The sequence below is a fragment of the Equus quagga genome, chromosome 2 (assembly GCF_021613505.1).
Source record: "Equus quagga isolate Etosha38 chromosome 2, UCLA_HA_Equagga_1.0, whole genome shotgun sequence".
NCBI lineage: Eukaryota > Metazoa > Chordata > Mammalia > Perissodactyla > Equidae > Equus > Equus quagga.
This window is the reverse complement of record NC_060268.1, coordinates 104,079,628-104,097,078: the sequence shown is the minus strand read 5'-3', so window position 1 is coordinate 104,097,078 and position 17,451 is coordinate 104,079,628. Positions and strand designations below refer to the sequence as shown.

Sequence of the window (17,451 nt, the reverse complement as noted above, 5' to 3'; positions counted from 1 at the left end):
GCCAGGGAGCTCCGCCACCCCAGATCCCTGTGGCCCACCTGAGCTTGATCTCGTTTCCGAGGCCGGTGAACTTCTCTTCAAGGAGCTCTGAAAGGCTGGGGTGGGGGCAGGATGTCAGCATGAGGCTGATGTCTTCTGTGCCCAAGGACTGAACCAAGAGCGACCCAGGCACTGGAAGGTACTAGAATTCCTCTGAGGGGCTAACTCCCCACGTGCCGTGCATTTTCAGATGGAGAACGAGTCACACAGCAGCCCAGATGTTCCCAGGATGAGCTCCAGCTCCACATCGGTGTGTGGACTTGGCCTCTCGACCTCCTTGTAAGGACAGGTCCCGGAGAGGAGACTGCCACACTCGAGCCTGCCAGGGACCCACCGCCCACTGTGGGTGCAGAGATGCAAGCATGCACACCAGGCGGGTGTGTACCCCCAGGCTGACTTCCCTACACCCGCAATGAGTGGCTACCGTGTCCGCATCCTGGGCCTCAGCCACGGAAGCTGGGCCTCCTGAGTGTGGCCCCTGCTCCCCATAAGCCCTTGCACAGCAGGCAAGATGAGCGGGATTCCGCAGAGGGAGACAGGAGGGGCTGAGAAACACTCCTCAGTGGGCTGCGCTGCCCCAGGCTCCCTGCCTTTCTAAGTATGGAGAGGCAAATACCTGAGTGGAAAAGGGTGGCGATTTTAAACTCAAGAGCCTTGCATTTGGAAAATGGTCATTTGAATAAAATAAAGACAATACAATATTTCCCATCAGTTTCCAGTAAGACAACCGCTTTTTTTTTCAGTGCAATAAGCCCTTTGAAAAGGTGAGTCACGTGCAGGTTGGCATCAGGGAGTCACAGTTTCCAGCATGCTGCTGGCAGGCCCCCGACGTGCACTCTTATCCGTCTTATAGAAGTGCATCCTTGTGCAATCCAAGGCCAGAGTCCCAAGGGCCATGGAGAGGGCTCAGGGTGTGGCTCTGATGGCCAGCAGCTTCTTCCTCAGGGACCTTGTGGAGGGGAGGCCTGGGGTTTTCTTTGCGCCCCAGGCCCTGTGTCAGCTCACATTCTGCCGGTGCTCCCGGCCTCAGGGGAAACACTGCTGCACCAGACCCTCCGCTGTCTCTTTCTTCCTACCCCTCTGCAGACCAGCAGAATATTCTCCCCTTCTCATCGCCGACCAGGAGTTTGGTCTGGTTTCTTGGGAAGAGAAAGAAGAGACAAGCATGTCAGAGGCGAGCGTGTGAGTCCTGCATATCCCAGCCGGTACTCAGAAAACTGAAATACTGCAACACGAGGTTCAGTCCAGGACCCCAAGGAGCCAGCACCTGGCCTCCACCTGAAGCAGGGTGAGGGAGCGGGTGAACGGGGGACTGTTCTGACCTGGGGGGAGCTTTTGAACAATGAGGGTTGTGGCGCCCAAAGCACTGAGGGGAAGCTCCAAGATGCTCGGGCTCCAGGGAGCAGGGCAGGGCCCTGACTTTTTCTCTCCAGCATCTCCAGGTGCTGCTGTCCCGTGAGGGATACAGCCAGGCCCCGAGGGCAGAAGGAATGGCAAGCTCTCCAGCAAAGAGTTAGGGCTCGGCATGGCACTTTCTGTCCCTTTCCCCTGGCCCCACCCTACCTCAGCCTGGCATCTAGAACCCCGTGTGGTTCTCACCACCACGGACCCCGAGTGGCCCACTCCAGAGCAAGGAGGGAGGAAAGAAAGCAGGTCTTGAAGGGCCACAGGCTCTGAGATGGCACTTGTCAGTGTGTGGAGTGGGTTAATGATCGTCAGTGCCACCACTGGGGAACGTGAAGAATAAAATAACCCTATAGAGTGTAGTATCTGACACTCGTCTCGTCTCTGTTGGCTTGGAGCCCTCGAGAGGCATTTTCTGTGATGTAGGATAATCATCACACCAAATGTCACCATCGGCAGTGGACTTCAGGAAAAAAGTCACTCTTTAGGATAAAATTACGAAGCAATGTACTTTTTTTTACCTTTTGGATTTCTTTATGAATTCATGGATATTCGAGAGAGAGCAAGAACATGTGTGTGTTAAAAAAAACATTTCCCAGGGCCGTGCATGGCCACCTTGCCTGCATCCTGTGCATGGGGGGCCTCCTAGGTCCCTGAGGAGTGAGGCCGCCTCCCAGGGCAAGAGCCGAGAACCTTCCTAGGGGTTGGCCACAGCGCCCTCTGCTGGAAGCCCGGAGAAGACAGGCCGTGTTTACCTGGACACGGCCAGAGCTGTCACCGCAGGGCTGGTTTTGCTGAGCTTCCCTGTCAAAGCAACGCTGACATCCAGCTCTCTGCACAGGGCAAGATTCTTCTCCCACCTGGGGCCTGTGGGGAGCATACGGGAGAATAGTTAGAAAACCCGAGTGGCTTCACACACATGCGCATGTACGTCCACACACAGGACCGCAAACGCACACGCACATATTTATATTTGTGGTCAGCAACTTGTTAAATTGAGGGGGGAAATATATTTAATCTTGGCCTGTGCTGTTGCAAAAAACGGGCCGTCCCAATTTAATTTGCAGGCTGCGATAGTTACATGTGCTGACGTGCTGCGGTATCCATTGTGTACCAAATTGGATTTGTGTATTATTGCTTTCTAAATTGCATGCCTAGTTCAGCAAAATTGTTCATCAGTGTTTACTGGCTTTATGCTTAATAAGATGCCCCACAATACCTTGCTGCCAGGATGTAATGCAGCCCATAATTGCCTAGTAAAAATAAATTACATAAAGTCGGCATTATCAACTTATCTGAATCCTCTCACGCCACAACCAATAATTAAATGCCGAGAATGTTTTTTTCCAAAAATATAACTCAATGATTGTTACTTCACTCATTTTAATGACTGCATTTGGGGACAGACAGCAATTCCTTCAGTGAGGAGGGTGAGACGGAGAGACATCAGCTGGATCTGTCCTTGCGAAGTTACTCGGTTGGAATCAGGGCGGAAATGATGGAGCTGCCTCAGCTGTCCTGGGGTGGCCACTTATGTGTCAGACAGGCCTGTGCACCAGGAAATGCACGCGCATTTTGTGTTTGTGGAAAATTCCCAACAAGCAGCTCTTCCCAGGCGCTGTTTATATACCAGATTGAGTCCAAATCTAGGGGGCGATGCCTAAAATGAATTGTACTCAGCTGGGTCCCAATGACAAAGAAATGAATTCCGGGCAGAATCTGGATGACCTGTGCACACAAATACAGTATCCTTTAGATCTTCAAAGATCTCCTTTCCTGCGCCTGAAGACATTTGAGGGATTGAGCAATATACACACCAAGGGGACCCAGGCAAATATCCGTGTGTTGGCCCAATACTGGTCCCTTTCCAACAAAACAGTTTCAAGCAATATTAGGAGAGCAAGGCCTCCGGTGCTTAGGTTTGTAAATGTGCACGTGGATTTGCTAACTCTGCACAGTGGCCCGGCCTGATTTTTATGAATATAAAATCCGTGCCCTCGGGCCCTCTCATCCTAATCCTCCCATAAATTGTAACCATAACCCTGGCAGCTGATACTACAGGACAGTGGTGGCCTCAGGTCCAGACAAGCAGCCGGGGAAGGATGTGGACCCGGGGCTCCTGTCGTCCTGAAACCATCTTGTAAGTTCCCTAATGTCATCAGCTGGTGTGTTAGGGGAGAGTCTCCTAGAAGTCTGAGGAAATGATAACAACGAGCCGCATTTTGTTGAGTACCTTCTCGTCTCTATCTATTAATTTTCTATCGTCAGCTCTCTACAAATTAGGATGTGCAAGAGGCGCCTTCATTTGACAGAGGGGGAAACTGAGGGCCAGAGAAGTTGCTGGAGACAAAGCTGGGTCTAGTTTTCTTGTTTCTGGCTTTTCGCCTCACTTTTCATCTCACTAGACCCCATGACCAGTGAACACAACCATTGATCGTGAGTGGACACCCGTGAATCCACTAGCACTTCCAGAACCAACGGGATGGCCCTGAGGGGTCCTTTGTGGTCCTCTGTCCCTCTGTCCATCCACCTGCCCACCCAGCCAGCATTCTTGGTCAGACATCCACTTGTCCAGCAAGGACTGAGCTAATGCATTTAGCTTTTTGGACCTCAACAGCTTCAGAAGTGGGCAGTGTTGCCCAGGACTGAAATAGTGTGCTGGCACCCGAACCCTGTGTGGGAACCCTGCGCCAGCCCCTCCTCCAGGTGGCGGGGGTGGGGGGAAGAGGAGGGGGCTTGGCCTCTGCTCTCTGGAGAAGCGCTCTTAGTTCCTCACAATGCACAGGCCTCACACATCTTTCTTTTTACGCTGAGATGGGCTGCTAGATCCCATGGACCCTAGAGACACTAGGACCTGTGAACTGAGTGTGGCTGTAGATCCTTGTGGGGCCACCCTTCTGGGTCAGCCCAAATTGTTGACGAGGCTCCTGGATGGTGGTATCTGAAAGGCAGGGATTCCCACGCGGAGCCTAGGACCTAGAAGGGGCTGAGCAGATGTCTGTGGGTGCTGTGTGAATAAAGAATCACAAATCGGTGACTACGCGAATCAAGGAGGTGCGGGAGTACATTTTAGAAATGAACTAACTGAAAAGGGCTACTTGTTTCAGAAGGCAGCCCTCAGCAATCTGGAAAATTCCCTCCCATGGATGATCATGGGTCCTGGCCTACAGAGCAAACCAGAAGGGCTCAGATGATGGGAGAATTCTTGCTTCACGGTAACATGTCTCCTTGAATCATGGGCACCAAGAAAGATGTCTCAGTTCTGGGCCAGACTCTTTCGTTACGACAGAGCTGAGAAAGGTTGGCTGCATTGGAGAAGGTGATGGTGGAGACACTAGGAGGTGAGAAGAGAAGGAGGTGATAGCTTTGACGGTGAGGTTTATGCTCATCGTGGAGGGTGTTGTCTGGTGGTGGTGGTGATTATGTGGCAGTATCTGTGGCTGAGGTCGTGTCTACTCTGGTGCTGGAAGTGAGAATGATCATAGGAATATGCTTGGGCAACTTTGGGCAAGTTACTCAACCTCTCTGTGACTCAGTTTCCTCATCTCTCACACGGGGTCAAAGTAACATCAACCTCATAGGGGTGCTGTGAGAAGTAAGAGAATGCATGGAAAGTGCAAACGGAAACTGCTCATGGTCAGCTCTCTCCCTCATGGCTCCGTGACGGTGGCCATGGTGGGGGTGCCACTGGCCAAGATGGTAGAAGGTAGAACAGATTTTCCTACTTCAGTCCCATCTGCCACAACCCAAAGAGGGTTCTGCTCCAGAAGAGTGGTTCTCTGACTTTGCTGCACACCGAGACCTAGTGGGGGACTTGTTAGACATGAAATTCTAACAGCCTCCAATCTTTTCCCAGGGGTTGGGGTGAGAACAGAACCCAGATTCACATTTTTAATAAGCCTCCTGGGGGATGCTGATGTCAATGACCCTCAGACGCACTCAGGAACTTGCCGTGGGGTGTTGAGCCAGAATCAACAGGGCGGGCTGGGGCCTGTGGAACCGCCTCCCCTCCCTGGGGATCCAGCAAGGCCCTTCACTGCTCCCGTCTGCAGCCTGGCTCTCCAGGCGAGGAGCCAGCAGACCCGGGCCCTGGGCTGGGGAGTTTGGCATCCCAGAGACATCCAGGCAACGAAGAGCAACAGACCCAGCTCTGCGAGGTGTATCCCGGCTCCTGAACCACCTGACAACCACTGCCACCACTGTTCACACATCCAAGGACCGCCCCAAGGAGTCGGCTGATCCCTGCAGGATGAGGCCAGAACTCAACAGTGTTTCTCTACATGGCTTCAAATTCCACCAGCAGCTCACGGTCAACTGTGCTCCTGTCCCCCCAGACCTGGGAGCATCTCCGTGGCTTCCCTGGGCTCTGCAGGCCTGGGTGGAGCTGCAGCCCTTGGGCGGAGGCGGGGAGAGCGGAGGGAGGGCTGAGCAAGGCGAGGGCACCCCATGCGCAGCCCCAGCAGGGCAGTTACCTCTCAGGCTTGGAGGCTGAGCTGAGGGCCCCTCTGGCGCTGCCTGTCCAGGCACAGACATCTTCACTTCCTCAGTCTTCCAAATCTGTCCAGAAAAGAGAAAACGCCATGGGCTGGGGAAGTGACCCCGTCTGCAGGCTCGGTGCCCATCCCACTCCTTCAAACCTGGGGGAGCCTGAGGGGAGAGGTGGGGGCATGGCCCCCCTCACTCCTGGTCTTAATGTATCCTCGGAAGAAGGGTACTCAGGCTTCGCCTTCCTTTCGCTGAGGTCTAGCCAAGAGCGCCAGTGCAGCCTGGATGTGTCACTCCCACCCCCGCGTCCTTTCCATCTCCTCTCAGCCCCTTCCCTTCAGGGACAAGATTCAGCAGCCAGTTTATTATCATTTTATTTAGCTAAGACCTCCTGTCCCCCAGCCACCCTCCCTGGAGGCCTCCCTCACGCCCAGAAGCTGGGCCTCCCTGTCCTCCGTGTCTGGTCTTTGGTCCCAGAGCCTGTGGTGAATGCCCTCAAGCTGACCACACTTGGCTCCTCACCTGCTGAGTCTGGATTTTCTGTCGCTGAAGGACGAGGACCAGCCTACACTTACATGCTCTTGTGAGCTCCATGGCAGGCCTAGCAGGGCGCTGGGCCGTCCCGGGAGCTCAGTCACCGTGCTGAACGAATGAGCGCTGAGTGTAGGAGAGACCCCCCCTCCCAGTGCTGTGGGCAGGCCCACGAAGGACATGCACCTGCTGCTCAGCCAGCTCAGGCTCCTCTGAGGGACACGCAGCGTGGACCACGACCTACCAAGCCCCAGCTGTCATGACCTTACTTCCTGGCCACCCCAGGACACCCTGCTCTCTGCAGAGACCCTGTGCCCTCACAGCCCAGAGCTGCAGCCCTGTAAGGGGACTTCTCGGGGCCCTGCTCAGCCTTGTCTCTCCTGTCTATGCACGCTGGCCCCCAGCCTGCATGGTCCTCTCCATGTGCTCTGACTTCTCCTCGTCCTCAGGACTCAGCTGAAATGATGCCTCCTCTGACGCCTCTCTGTTGAAAATGAATCCATTCTCCTCATGGACCCCACCATGCTATTCATTCTCATTCTGAGAGCATCGTCTCCATGATTCTTCTGAGACTTTGAGCATGGAGGCCCCTGGAGGGCAAGGCTAAGTTTTAGCCATGTGGGCACATGGCAAGCTTTCATAACTGCTTGTAGAATTCAGTGGACATTTTCCTGAATACCTTGTGGCATTCTATTGACATTTCCTTTCATAAACTGTGGACGTCAAGTGACAGTTTCTTGAGTAAGCCTCTTAAGTATGCCTTATCTTTACCCATTGCTTCACCTTTCCTGTCAGTCTCAGAAAACTCGCCTGTATTTGTTCTTCCCACGCTCTTCCACCTCAGGGCTTCCCTTCCTTCTCTTCTTGGTTTCTTGATGTTCTCTCTCGTCATGGCCCAACTCGGAGGAGCCACGGCACTCTCTGATTATCCCCATCACAGCATGAACCACATACATATATTTTCTGTCTTTTCTTCTAGAATATGAGCATATTAAGGACAAGGGGTCTGTCTATCATTAATCTCTGTGTGCCCTGTGGCGTATATGATGTCTTGGCACAGAGCCAAAGTTCAACAGATGGATGGATGGATGGATAGTTAACGGAACAAATAGTCAGGTGGATGGATGGATGGGTAGATGGAAGGAGAGGTGGATAGAAGGATGGATGGATGGAAGGAGAGGTGGATAGAAGGTTGGAAGGATGGATGGATGGATGGCAGAGAGATAAATAGTTGGAGGACAGAATGGACGAGTGGGTGGATGGATGAATGGATGGCCCAAATATCTCTTTTCATCAGTGGGCTATGTTCTTATGCATTTGGCCATTCAGTTTTCATATCGTGTGACAATAAGTGTTTATTTCATTTTATGAGTGTAGATGTGTATAAAATTATATATAATTTTATTTACTTATTTACTTTTTGTCTGGAAAGAGCCTTGCTCTTGCCCTCACTTGCTGTGAGGACCTGATCTGGAATGGTCTCAAATGCAGCCCATAGATTTGGACCATTGGAGGAAGTGAACAGAATGGAGATGAACACATTTCTTGTACCATGCCCTCATTCTGCCCAAGACACACCTACCCGGACCATGCCGTCTTGACTCCCAGTGATGATGACATGACTTGTGTCCCATGCTTGCCCCTCCACCACGCAGCAGCAGGTTATGGCTCCTTCTGGGCCCCACGCTGTGGTGATGCTGGCCAGGGATTGTCCATTGACGTTCCATAAGGACAAGTGGGCTCCCGCACAGGAGACAATGGTGCCCTACAGCAGTGAAAGCTGGCTTCACTCCAAGCTGGGGACTGTGCCTGCCCATCTGCCACTTGCTCAGCCACTCAGTTTGTACACCCAAGCATCCTCAACCTGCCATCTTCTAAAGACTAACTGAGGTACTCCAAGACCTCCAGACACCCACCTCTTCCCAGCTGACTCACAGGTCTGCTGTGTTTTCACATAACTATAAACTTCTAGTTCTTTCCATACTGCAATCATGTGTTTGGACATTGCTTTCGCCAGCACAGGCTGACTGGCTCACCCTTTGGACTCCTCCCACAGCCCCTTCCCTGGAAGTATACTGACTGGCATAGGAGATATAGCCTGGAGACCACCCCTGGCTCTGGACACAGAGCCTGCACCTGGCTGGCCAGCCCTGTCCCCATGAAGAAGCTTTGGACATCACCTAGAGGAGGGCAGGGTACCAAGGTTCAAATGACTGCATGTGGCTCATAAAATTGAACAACGTCCCTCCAGAGGGAATTTCTGAGGAGACATGTCCTCACTGCATGTCCTGAAATGTTTCTGTCCAGGGTGTTTGCTTCTCAAGTCCCTGTTTATTTTGTGTCCAAAGGAGCAGTGGCCACTGTCACCAAGGACCCACAGAACCACCTGCGGCCATGTCTTTGAATCTTACTCTAATGACAGAAGGGATATAGGGAGCTCCATGCCCCTCCACAGCTCCATGGGCTGGGCTCCATCATGTCCCTTCCTGAACTGTTTGCTAGAGGATGCCTGAGGCCAGGGACCATGTCTGATACATCTCTGCCCAGCATCCAGCACTGGGCCCAGCAAGCACTTAGGGAACTCAAATGGCTTCAGGACAAGATGAGTTCAACAAGTTGTTATCCTATATCACTCTTCTCTGAGGTCTGGGGACATAATTCCTTATGCGTTTTATATTCTCCTAGACAGGGCTGGATGCCTTCCCCTGTCTACCACCCATTCATCCATTCACCCACCATCCATCCGTCTATCCTCCTTCTACCCACTCACCTATCCACCCACTAATTCACCCAAATATCCATCCACTCACATACCTAACTATTCATCCATCCATCTCTCCACCCACCTGCCATCTATCCACCCATTCATCCCTCCAGCTGCCCACCTATCCATCCATCCCTCCATCCCTCCTTCCATCCATCCCTCCATCCCTCCCTACACCCCTCCCTCCATCCGTCCATCCATTCCCCCATCCATCCATCCACCTATCTATCCACTCATCCATCCATCCTCCACCTGCCCATCTAAAATTCACCCTGGATTCAAGCCTACCAGGAGCACAACTTTCAGCCAAAGTTGGCACCAGGGGGCACCTCTATCATGTCCTCTTCCTCCTCCTATGAAGCTCCATGCTCTATGATGGGGAAGCTGGGAAAAGCTCCACACTAATATCTCTTGAACTCTATCTATCTCTTACACACACACACACACACACGTTCCTAACAGGCTTATCTTTAACAGCCAGCATGAAAGGACAAGCAGAGGCAGTCCCCTTCCTGCCTTGGAGACCAGAGACACCTGCTGAGTCAACACCGATTTGCAGTCAACTAGCTGAATTAGTCAGTCAAACCTAGCACATCCCTCATCAAAGCCAACTTCTTGCCCCAACCCCCTGAAGCCCATGCCAGAACACACCCCACCCACACACCTCCCACCACCCCACCACCCAGAGGGAGAAAAACACAGAAGCAAACATAGAATCTAGACCCAGGTGCTGCACATGTTGATGGCTCCACCCTCCTGCGTAGAGAATGCTCCACACATTCGGGGCCCTCTCAGCATTCTGGGATAGCCAGCATCTCTCTGCCCCTGCGTTTTCTCTGGGGCACTGTCCACCATGCTACCACGCATGCTACCACACAGGCTCACAGACATGTTGAGGACACACACATTGAGAAAGAGGGGCCTCACCGAGACGTCACTGATGGCAACGGCGGATATGCCCTCCCGGTGGGCAGGCAGGCGGGCCACATGGTTGAGGTTGTCCAGGTCCCACAGGATGCACGTGCAGTCTTGGGAGCCACTCACCAGGAGGCTGAAGGTGACTGATGCAGCCAGGCATGTGACAGCCTGGGTGTGTCCATACAAGGCCTAGGGACAAGAGACAGACCCACAGGCTATGAGAAGGACGCTTAATCCAGCTACTTGGAGGGACACTCTGCCCTCCCTTTTTCTGCTGGGTCCCAGATGAGGAAACAGGAGTTCAGAGTGACTCAGTGATCCGAAAGCCTGTGGGGAGTGCGTGTGTGTGAGTGCATGCGTCCATGGTTGGCCTCTCAGTTCCAGGGGTTTCCAGGGTTGAGGCCCAGCTGGGGAGAACCAGTAGTCCTTTTGTCAGAACTCAAGAGACCCCAGTAGGGCCCTTATGCTCTGCAGTCCTCCACATTAGCTTTGCATCCTGAAGCAGCACACACCACTATTAATATGCAAGAGAGCTGCTTCGCAAGGTGTGGTGCCCCAACCAGCAGCATCGCATCAACTGGGAACTCATTAGAAATGCAAATTCTTAGGCCCCTTCCCAGACCCCCTGCCTCAGAAACTCTGGCGGTGAGGCCTCGCAACCTGGCTTTTCCCGAGCCCTCACGCATGCTCAACTTTGCGCACCACACTAAGGGAGCCTCAGAAACATGCCTGAAAGCTAAACTGGGAAGAAGGCAGTGAGGTCAGGTCATAATTGAAAAGATGTAACTTTTCACGTCCGAGGGATCCAGGTTCATGTCCAGTCTGGCCATGTGGCAGCCGGTCATTCAGGGCCTTGGTCTTGGCCCTTAGGTTGGCCTGTGCAGGGCCTGGCCTGGCTCATGGACGGCTATGTGTCCAGATCTGGCCAGGAGCCTTGCTCCCTGGGAACATGTTCTTGAGGGGCTGGGGCAGTCTGCCAGGCACACTGGTACCCTCAGGCCCATGGTCGCCGGTAACAGCATGGTTTCCATTACAACCGTCCCAAAGGCTGCTGGGTAAGCCTCATCTGAGAGCTGTTGTGCACACCCGTGCCTGCCGCCCTCTGGAGTCAGCCAGAGAAGTGCGGAGGTGGTGCTCTGAAACACGATTGTGTTGACCCACCTAGGGGTAAACCTGCACCCTCAGGACACTCCACTGTCACTCACTAAGGTCAATGAGGCTGAGCATCATTTTTCAATGACTTTGCCTGGTCACAGCAATTAAAAGTTTTGCCATGGAGTCCCATTTGTCCTCGATGGATCCTCACACAGCACCCGTTAGATGGTGCTGGCAAGGTTCCGGGCGTGACCCTAGGAAGAAGATTTGGTCGTCCCAGGAGAAGGGGAATCTGTCTACATGAGGAGAGGAAAGTGGAGGATTTGACAGGAGTATTCTGATGACTAAGTTCTGACCACTGGGAACACGACGACTGCAAAGAGTGCAGGCCAGAGGACCCAGGGCTGAGGGCTAGGGGGGGTCCAGAGAGAGAAGCTCTGAGCCTGAGCGCCCATGATGGAGCCGTCTGCTGTGCTCTGCAGGGGAGGCGCTGGAGAGCCAGGGACCAGCCTGCGGGCAGACACTGCCCACCTGCGTGAGGCTTGTTGCCTCCCACCAGCCTGGAAACTAAAAGCATCACTGGCAACAGCACCCCCACCCCTTCTGGAAAGACCAGGGAAATCAGCGAAGGGGGAGAGCAGTTTTAAATGTGTTCTCCACCAGCTCTTTTGTTTTCTCAGGATAATACCTCTCTACGTGGCCAAGCAAAACTTCACTGTATCATCTTATACCTAATGAAAGTAGCAAAAAATAAAAATTTCTAAATTAAAAAAAAATTAATTAAAAAATTTAATTAAAATTCAGAGAAATCCAAACCTCTGAAAATAATTCCCCATGCTGGATACTTTGTGGTGAGATAGGGACCACATTTATGGTTGGTGGCATTGCAAAGCTATAGAACCATTATGGAAAGCATTATGTCACTGCTTGGTTATTCTGCTTCTTGAAATTCACTTTAAGGAAACATTTAATCAGAAGCAAACAGCGATCTGTAGAAGATGTTTTCTGCGGCACTGTTTAAAATAGTTAAAACTTGGAAGCAAGGTAATTGTCTAGGTTTAGAAGGAATGGTTTATTCAAATGTGGGGCATTGACAATGAAACAATTGAAATATAATGTTATCGCAATGGAATAATATGGAACAATTGAAATGCAAATGATGGAGATGGTAAAAAAGTGGAAACAACTTGATAGGCTGGGTGAAAATAGAATAAACATATTTTATTTGTTTCAATAAATTTGAAATTTGAATAAATTTCAAATTTGTCCATTTGAAATTTGTCTTTAATGTTGTAATAGCTCTTAAAATAAAACACTTGTAAAGACTGTTTATGAAGCTATTTAATGATGACTTCTCTGTCTACAAGGCAGGCATGGATTCCCTTTGCTGAGCAGCTGGTGGTCTGGGGGATCCCCAAGGCCGTGTCAGCCTCTGTGGGTGAATGATAAAGAGCTTTATTTCGCAGAGGAATTAAGAGCATGTGGGATTCCCCGTCCGTCACTTTTTCTCTTGATTTAGAAGAAGGAGAGGGTGATAAATTACACTTTTATGCTATCAATACCGGGGCCTTCACAGTGCAGCTTCCCCACTGAACAGCAGCTGGGAGCAGCCGTGGGAGGTTGCTTTCCCGGCTCCCCAAGGCGGGCTTTGGGGTTGGGCTGAATCTCCCGCCATCCCACAGTGATGCCTGGGAGATTGCTCCACACGGGGAAGGCACAGCCTCTTCACTCAGCACAGGGATAAAAGCCCAGCCCCCTGACACAGCAGCCGAGGGAAGGAGTCAGGGAACCTCCAGGATGAAGATCATGAAAGGCAGGGAGCCCCAAGGCGGGCTTCGGAGGGTTTCCTTTGAGAGCAGGGGGAAGGCAGCCTGCACTTGACCTGCACCGCACGGCTGCCTCTCAGCAGCTGCCACCGCCTCTGTAGGATTAAGGGGCCCTGCTCCATCATTCCTGCAGCTCACGTTTCCTGAGTGCCCACCATGCACCACGTGCGCAGGGGGTGGCTTGAAACACACACAGAGAAACTCAGTGTCTGTGCCAGCGAGACACGTTCGGTCTAGGAAATGTGGCCGGTGGTGAGTTTCATTTTTTGTTACTTTGGGGCTCTACGGCTAACGACAAAACAGATGTGGAAACGATCTGCATTTCAGAGTTGGCCGAGCCCCCTCGAGATATCCTCGGGCAAGTTCAAGCGTACACAGGGAGAAGGCGTGAGTTTAGAGTGAGACAAACCCAGGTGAAGATGTAAACTCGACCCTTCTGAGCCTCAGTTTCTGCATTTGAGAGCGGCAGTAACAGCACGAGCGTTACGAGGTTACAGTTGAAGCACGGAGTCACAGGTAAGTGGTGAGGGCCGCTCTGCTCATTATTATTATTACGAGCAGCCGGGGTCTGAGGGGCAGGAGCAGAACTCGCGCTCGGCTGACGCTCTGCTCCTGCCACCACCACACCTGTTCTGAAAGCCTTTTATTTTCTGGCCCTGTGATCTTGGAGAGTCACTTAACTTCCTTGCACCTGTTCTTTTCACCTGTCAAGCAGAGATGACCTGATAGGGCTGTTGAGAAGGTGAGTTGATGCTGTGCACGTACAAGTGCCCGTGGCAAATGCTCAGAAATGTTCTCGAGTTCAGGGAAACCAGTGTCCCTGGCCCTGATGGGTGCCCAGCGTCTCTCCCTGGGGTCAGCGTCTCCATGGAGCCACCTGCCCCGTGTGCTTGTCAATGGGCATGAAACAGTGCCCCCAGATGACACAGAGCCGTGTGCCCCCCTCAGCGCCTCACCACATTCTCTGCTGCCGAGGAAGCTGGGCCATCAGTGCTCAGGGGGCTGGAGCAGCCAGGGCACCGTACCTGCCTGAGTCACCGTGCCTGTCCCCAAGCACCGTCCCTGCCGTAGGCACCATACCTGCTTGAGGTGCAGGCCTCTCGGGCGGCCTTTGGCCATGCTGAGCTCCCACACACACACCACGGTGCTGGCCCCAGAAGTGATGATCATCGTAGGGGACGGGCACACGGCGCAAAGACAGTGGCCCCAGGCGGCCAGGTTCTCGAACGTCATCAGGATCTGTGGGAGGCAAGTGGGATGAGCCCTGGTGCGAGGGCTGGCACGAAGCTGTGAGCCTGGGACAGAGTGACAGAGAGAGGAGGGCAGGTCTGGATGCTACTGGGCTGCCTGTGTGCCTTGGGAACAGGGGACGTGTCACTTGTTTGGAAGCCAGGCCCTGGTGACACAATCCAGGCCGTCCAGGCCTGTCCCTGGGGGTTCATACTCTAGCAAGTGGGGAGAGACAAGCAGGCAGGAGGTTCTGGGGATGCAGCAAGAGCTCTCCATGAGCACAACGAGTACCAGGAGGCTGGGGCCTCAGCCTGGGGAGGTCAGAGATCGCTACCAGGAGCGGTGACATCTGGGACCAGGTCCAGTGACATCTGGGACCAGGTCCGCTGGCTGCCTCGTGAGGATGGTGGGGGAAGGCTAGGGAGGGAGAAGAGAGAGTCTGGTGGGCAGGAGTTCATGCTGTGTGATGGGGGAGCGAGAGGGGAGCAAGGCCAGGAAAGGAGGCTGGGAGGTGGCAGGGCCACATAAGAAGGCGAGATGACTGGATGGCCTGAAGCAGGGGTAGAGGATACATGACCAGACGGCTTGCTTCTGGCCCCAGCTAGATGCTCACTCTGACTCAGACTGAGGGACAGTCTGGTGGGGCTCAATGTAGCCACGTGACCAGCCAGCGGCCAAGACCGCTATGGAGGTAGCAGAGGGCATCTCTAACTTGCAGGCTCCACTCCCCGCAACGTGGGCTGGAGGCTTGGCCCACAGGGGCCCTTGGCACTGTCACTTGAACCCTCTCGCTCCTAGGCTGGGGGCACAGCCACATGGAGGAAGTGGGGCACAGGCGGCTGGGCCTCCTTTGGGCTCTGCCCCAACCAGAATGAGGCCAAGGCCCCCCGGCCGCCCGCTGCCCGGCGCCCACGCACCTTGTCAGAGCCATAGTTCCCGAGGCAGCAGCTGAGGTCGTCGAAGCCCCAGCTGAAGGTCCTGTTCCAGAGAGGAGGCAGCAGAACCTTGTTCTTCTCCACGGCCAGGATGGTTTTCTCGGTGGGGACGATGTGGCCGATGGCTCCTTTGGGGGATTCTGAGCCTAGAGAGAAAAGATACATATCTGCCCCCCAGTCAGTATGGTGGAGCTCACAGGTCAAAGGACAGCACCCACTTCAGCTGGGCCGGGAGAGGAGCCAGGGGCAGGCAACCCGGACCTGACAAAGCACACGGCCGGCTGCAGCCGCTCACCGAGGCGCCTCGCTCCCAAGCCTCACTCCAGTGGCTGAGCTAGACTCTGGCCCTGAGCCGGGTTCCCGGCCCTCGGCTGCTCCCCTGACTTAGCGTTTACATTCAGTGTGCGGCCCTGCAGTGTTTCTTAGGGCATGATGCCAGGGGAAGAGGAGCCAAGGGTACCAGGCCAGATGGCACAAAGCCACAGGGGCCTGGGGCTCTGCACTTCCTGCCCCTCCCGGGGACCATATCTAGCAGGGCTGGGTGTGCCAAGGACCTCGTTCTTGGACCTCAAAGAAAAAAGTCCCAGCAGACCCGACCTTACACTCCTCATACAACTCCAGAATGCTATTCCCTGGAGAGGGGCATTCAAAGGCAGGGCAGGCCCCAGGGTGGCACAGCTGGCAGACCTCACACACAAACGGCTTCTCCAGGAGGCAAGGGGCAGGGACCCACGCCAGGGCCAGCTGCCCCAGGCACATGCTCTTGGCTCGTGGCTGCAGGCCCGCCTGCGTGCTTAGGAGCAACAGAGACTGCAGAGACCAAGGAGTGGAGGCTGCGACCCTCCCTCGGGAACCTGGGACTTCCTCCCTCGGCGCTGGAGGTGAGGAGGGGTGTGTTTGCATGAAAGAGAGAGAAGTGTGCATGTGTGTGTGTGCATGAGAGAGACACAGGAGTGTGTGGCAGACAGACAGAAGGACAGGCGGGCCTTCAGAAGTCAGGGTCTCCCAGACGTGGTCCTGGACACTGCCAGAGCAGAGGCCTCCCAGATTCCTGCTGTGCCTGGATACACAGCCAGCCTGGCAGACCCCAGACCTGCCCAGCTCTGTGCCCCAAAACCTCCCAAGGAACGCCAGTCACTGAAGGGACGACTCTGGGTCAGGGCACCGACAAAGCAGGGCCAGGCATTTACCTTTGACTGTGACCTGGGAGGGCCTCAGTGACTGCAGGCTGGAGAAGAAGGGCTGCGGGTGGCCAGGCAGGCTGGCGGGTGTGGAGACATCCTTTCCAGGGGAAGCCTTCCCGGCGGCACTCCTGGCTGGGTGCGGTTTCGTAAAGAGCTGGAGAGGCGAGGGGACAGACGCACCATGCACAGGTCAGTAGGGAAGATGGTCAGAGAAGGAGCTGTCCCCGTGCAAGTCACGGCTGCACCTTCGCTCTGGGCCTGCCTGGGCTGGGCTTGCTCCTGACCGAGGGGAGCATGACCAGAACCATCTGGTTCAACCCTCGGATGCTGCAGATGAGGGGCCTGGGGCTCAGAGAGGGGCAGCTACTTTCTCGAGGTCACAGTGCGGGGCTGGCTGAGACAGCCCTCCTGGCTGCCAAATCTGTCTGCTTCTCCAAGCTGTTTGGGGAAAGGATGACCTCACGGAGGAGCCCCTGGTCCCCAGGAGAGCTGCTTCTCAAATCACGGGGTCAGAATGGCCTTCTTCCCTCCCTGGATCACATCTCTCTTCATGTGCTTCAGCTAGTCCCCATATTTTTTTCCTTTCCCTTACAGACTCTCTGCAGGCACATCCATCTGGCCATCCACGCAGAATTCTTTAATAGCAACCATTCAAATATTCCAAAGAGTACAGGCAAACTCCATTAGTGGCTTATTTTCAGTTTTCTTAGATCTCTATTGTTAAACTGTCCCTAATGCCAAACTTTTTGCATAACCGTGCAAAGCATGAAGTGCGTGGCCATGCTGTCTGGCAGAATCCTTGCTGCTGGACCAGAGAGTGCAGCCGAGGCCAGTGCCAGCTCTCCACCCTCCCCTGCCTGACTGGGCTCAGGCTGGGCTGCTTTCTCCAGCCATGGGGCACATTCCTCAGCTCCCAGATGGAAACATCCACTGGGCACCATGATGGGAGGGGAGCTGGCCTCCATTGGGCACATGGGCAGAGGTGGGGCTCGGCGGGCAGCCGGGGGGTCTCAGAGCATCCTTGGCTCAGTTACAGCCTT

The 17,451-nt window shown here is 54.0% G+C and overlaps 1 protein-coding gene across 6 annotated transcripts in view; it reads right to left on the bottom strand.

The window, feature by feature from the left end:
- Positions 1-722: 722 nt before the first annotated feature.
- WDFY4 (WDFY family member 4) overlaps positions 723-17,451 on the bottom strand; it is a 301,611-nt gene continuing 284,882 nt past the window's right edge. For 5 of the 6 annotated variants that reach the window (XM_046655140.1, XM_046655141.1, XM_046655142.1 and 2 more), the window contains 8 exons: positions 16,418-16,565; positions 15,210-15,394; positions 14,143-14,301; positions 10,151-10,330; positions 8,042-8,224; positions 5,916-6,000; positions 2,199-2,310; positions 723-1,178 (listed from right to left, as the gene is read on the bottom strand). In XM_046655140.1, coding sequence (XP_046511096.1) covers positions 1,112-1,178; positions 2,199-2,310; positions 5,916-6,000; positions 8,042-8,224; positions 10,151-10,330; positions 14,143-14,301; positions 15,210-15,394; positions 16,418-16,565 — 1,119 coding nt within the window. In that variant the 3' untranslated portion in view covers positions 723-1,111. The remainder of the gene's footprint in view (positions 1,179-2,198; positions 2,311-5,915; positions 6,001-8,041; positions 8,225-10,150; positions 10,331-14,142; positions 14,302-15,209; positions 15,395-16,417; positions 16,566-17,451) is intronic. The other variant, XM_046655145.1, reaches the window with a different exon arrangement.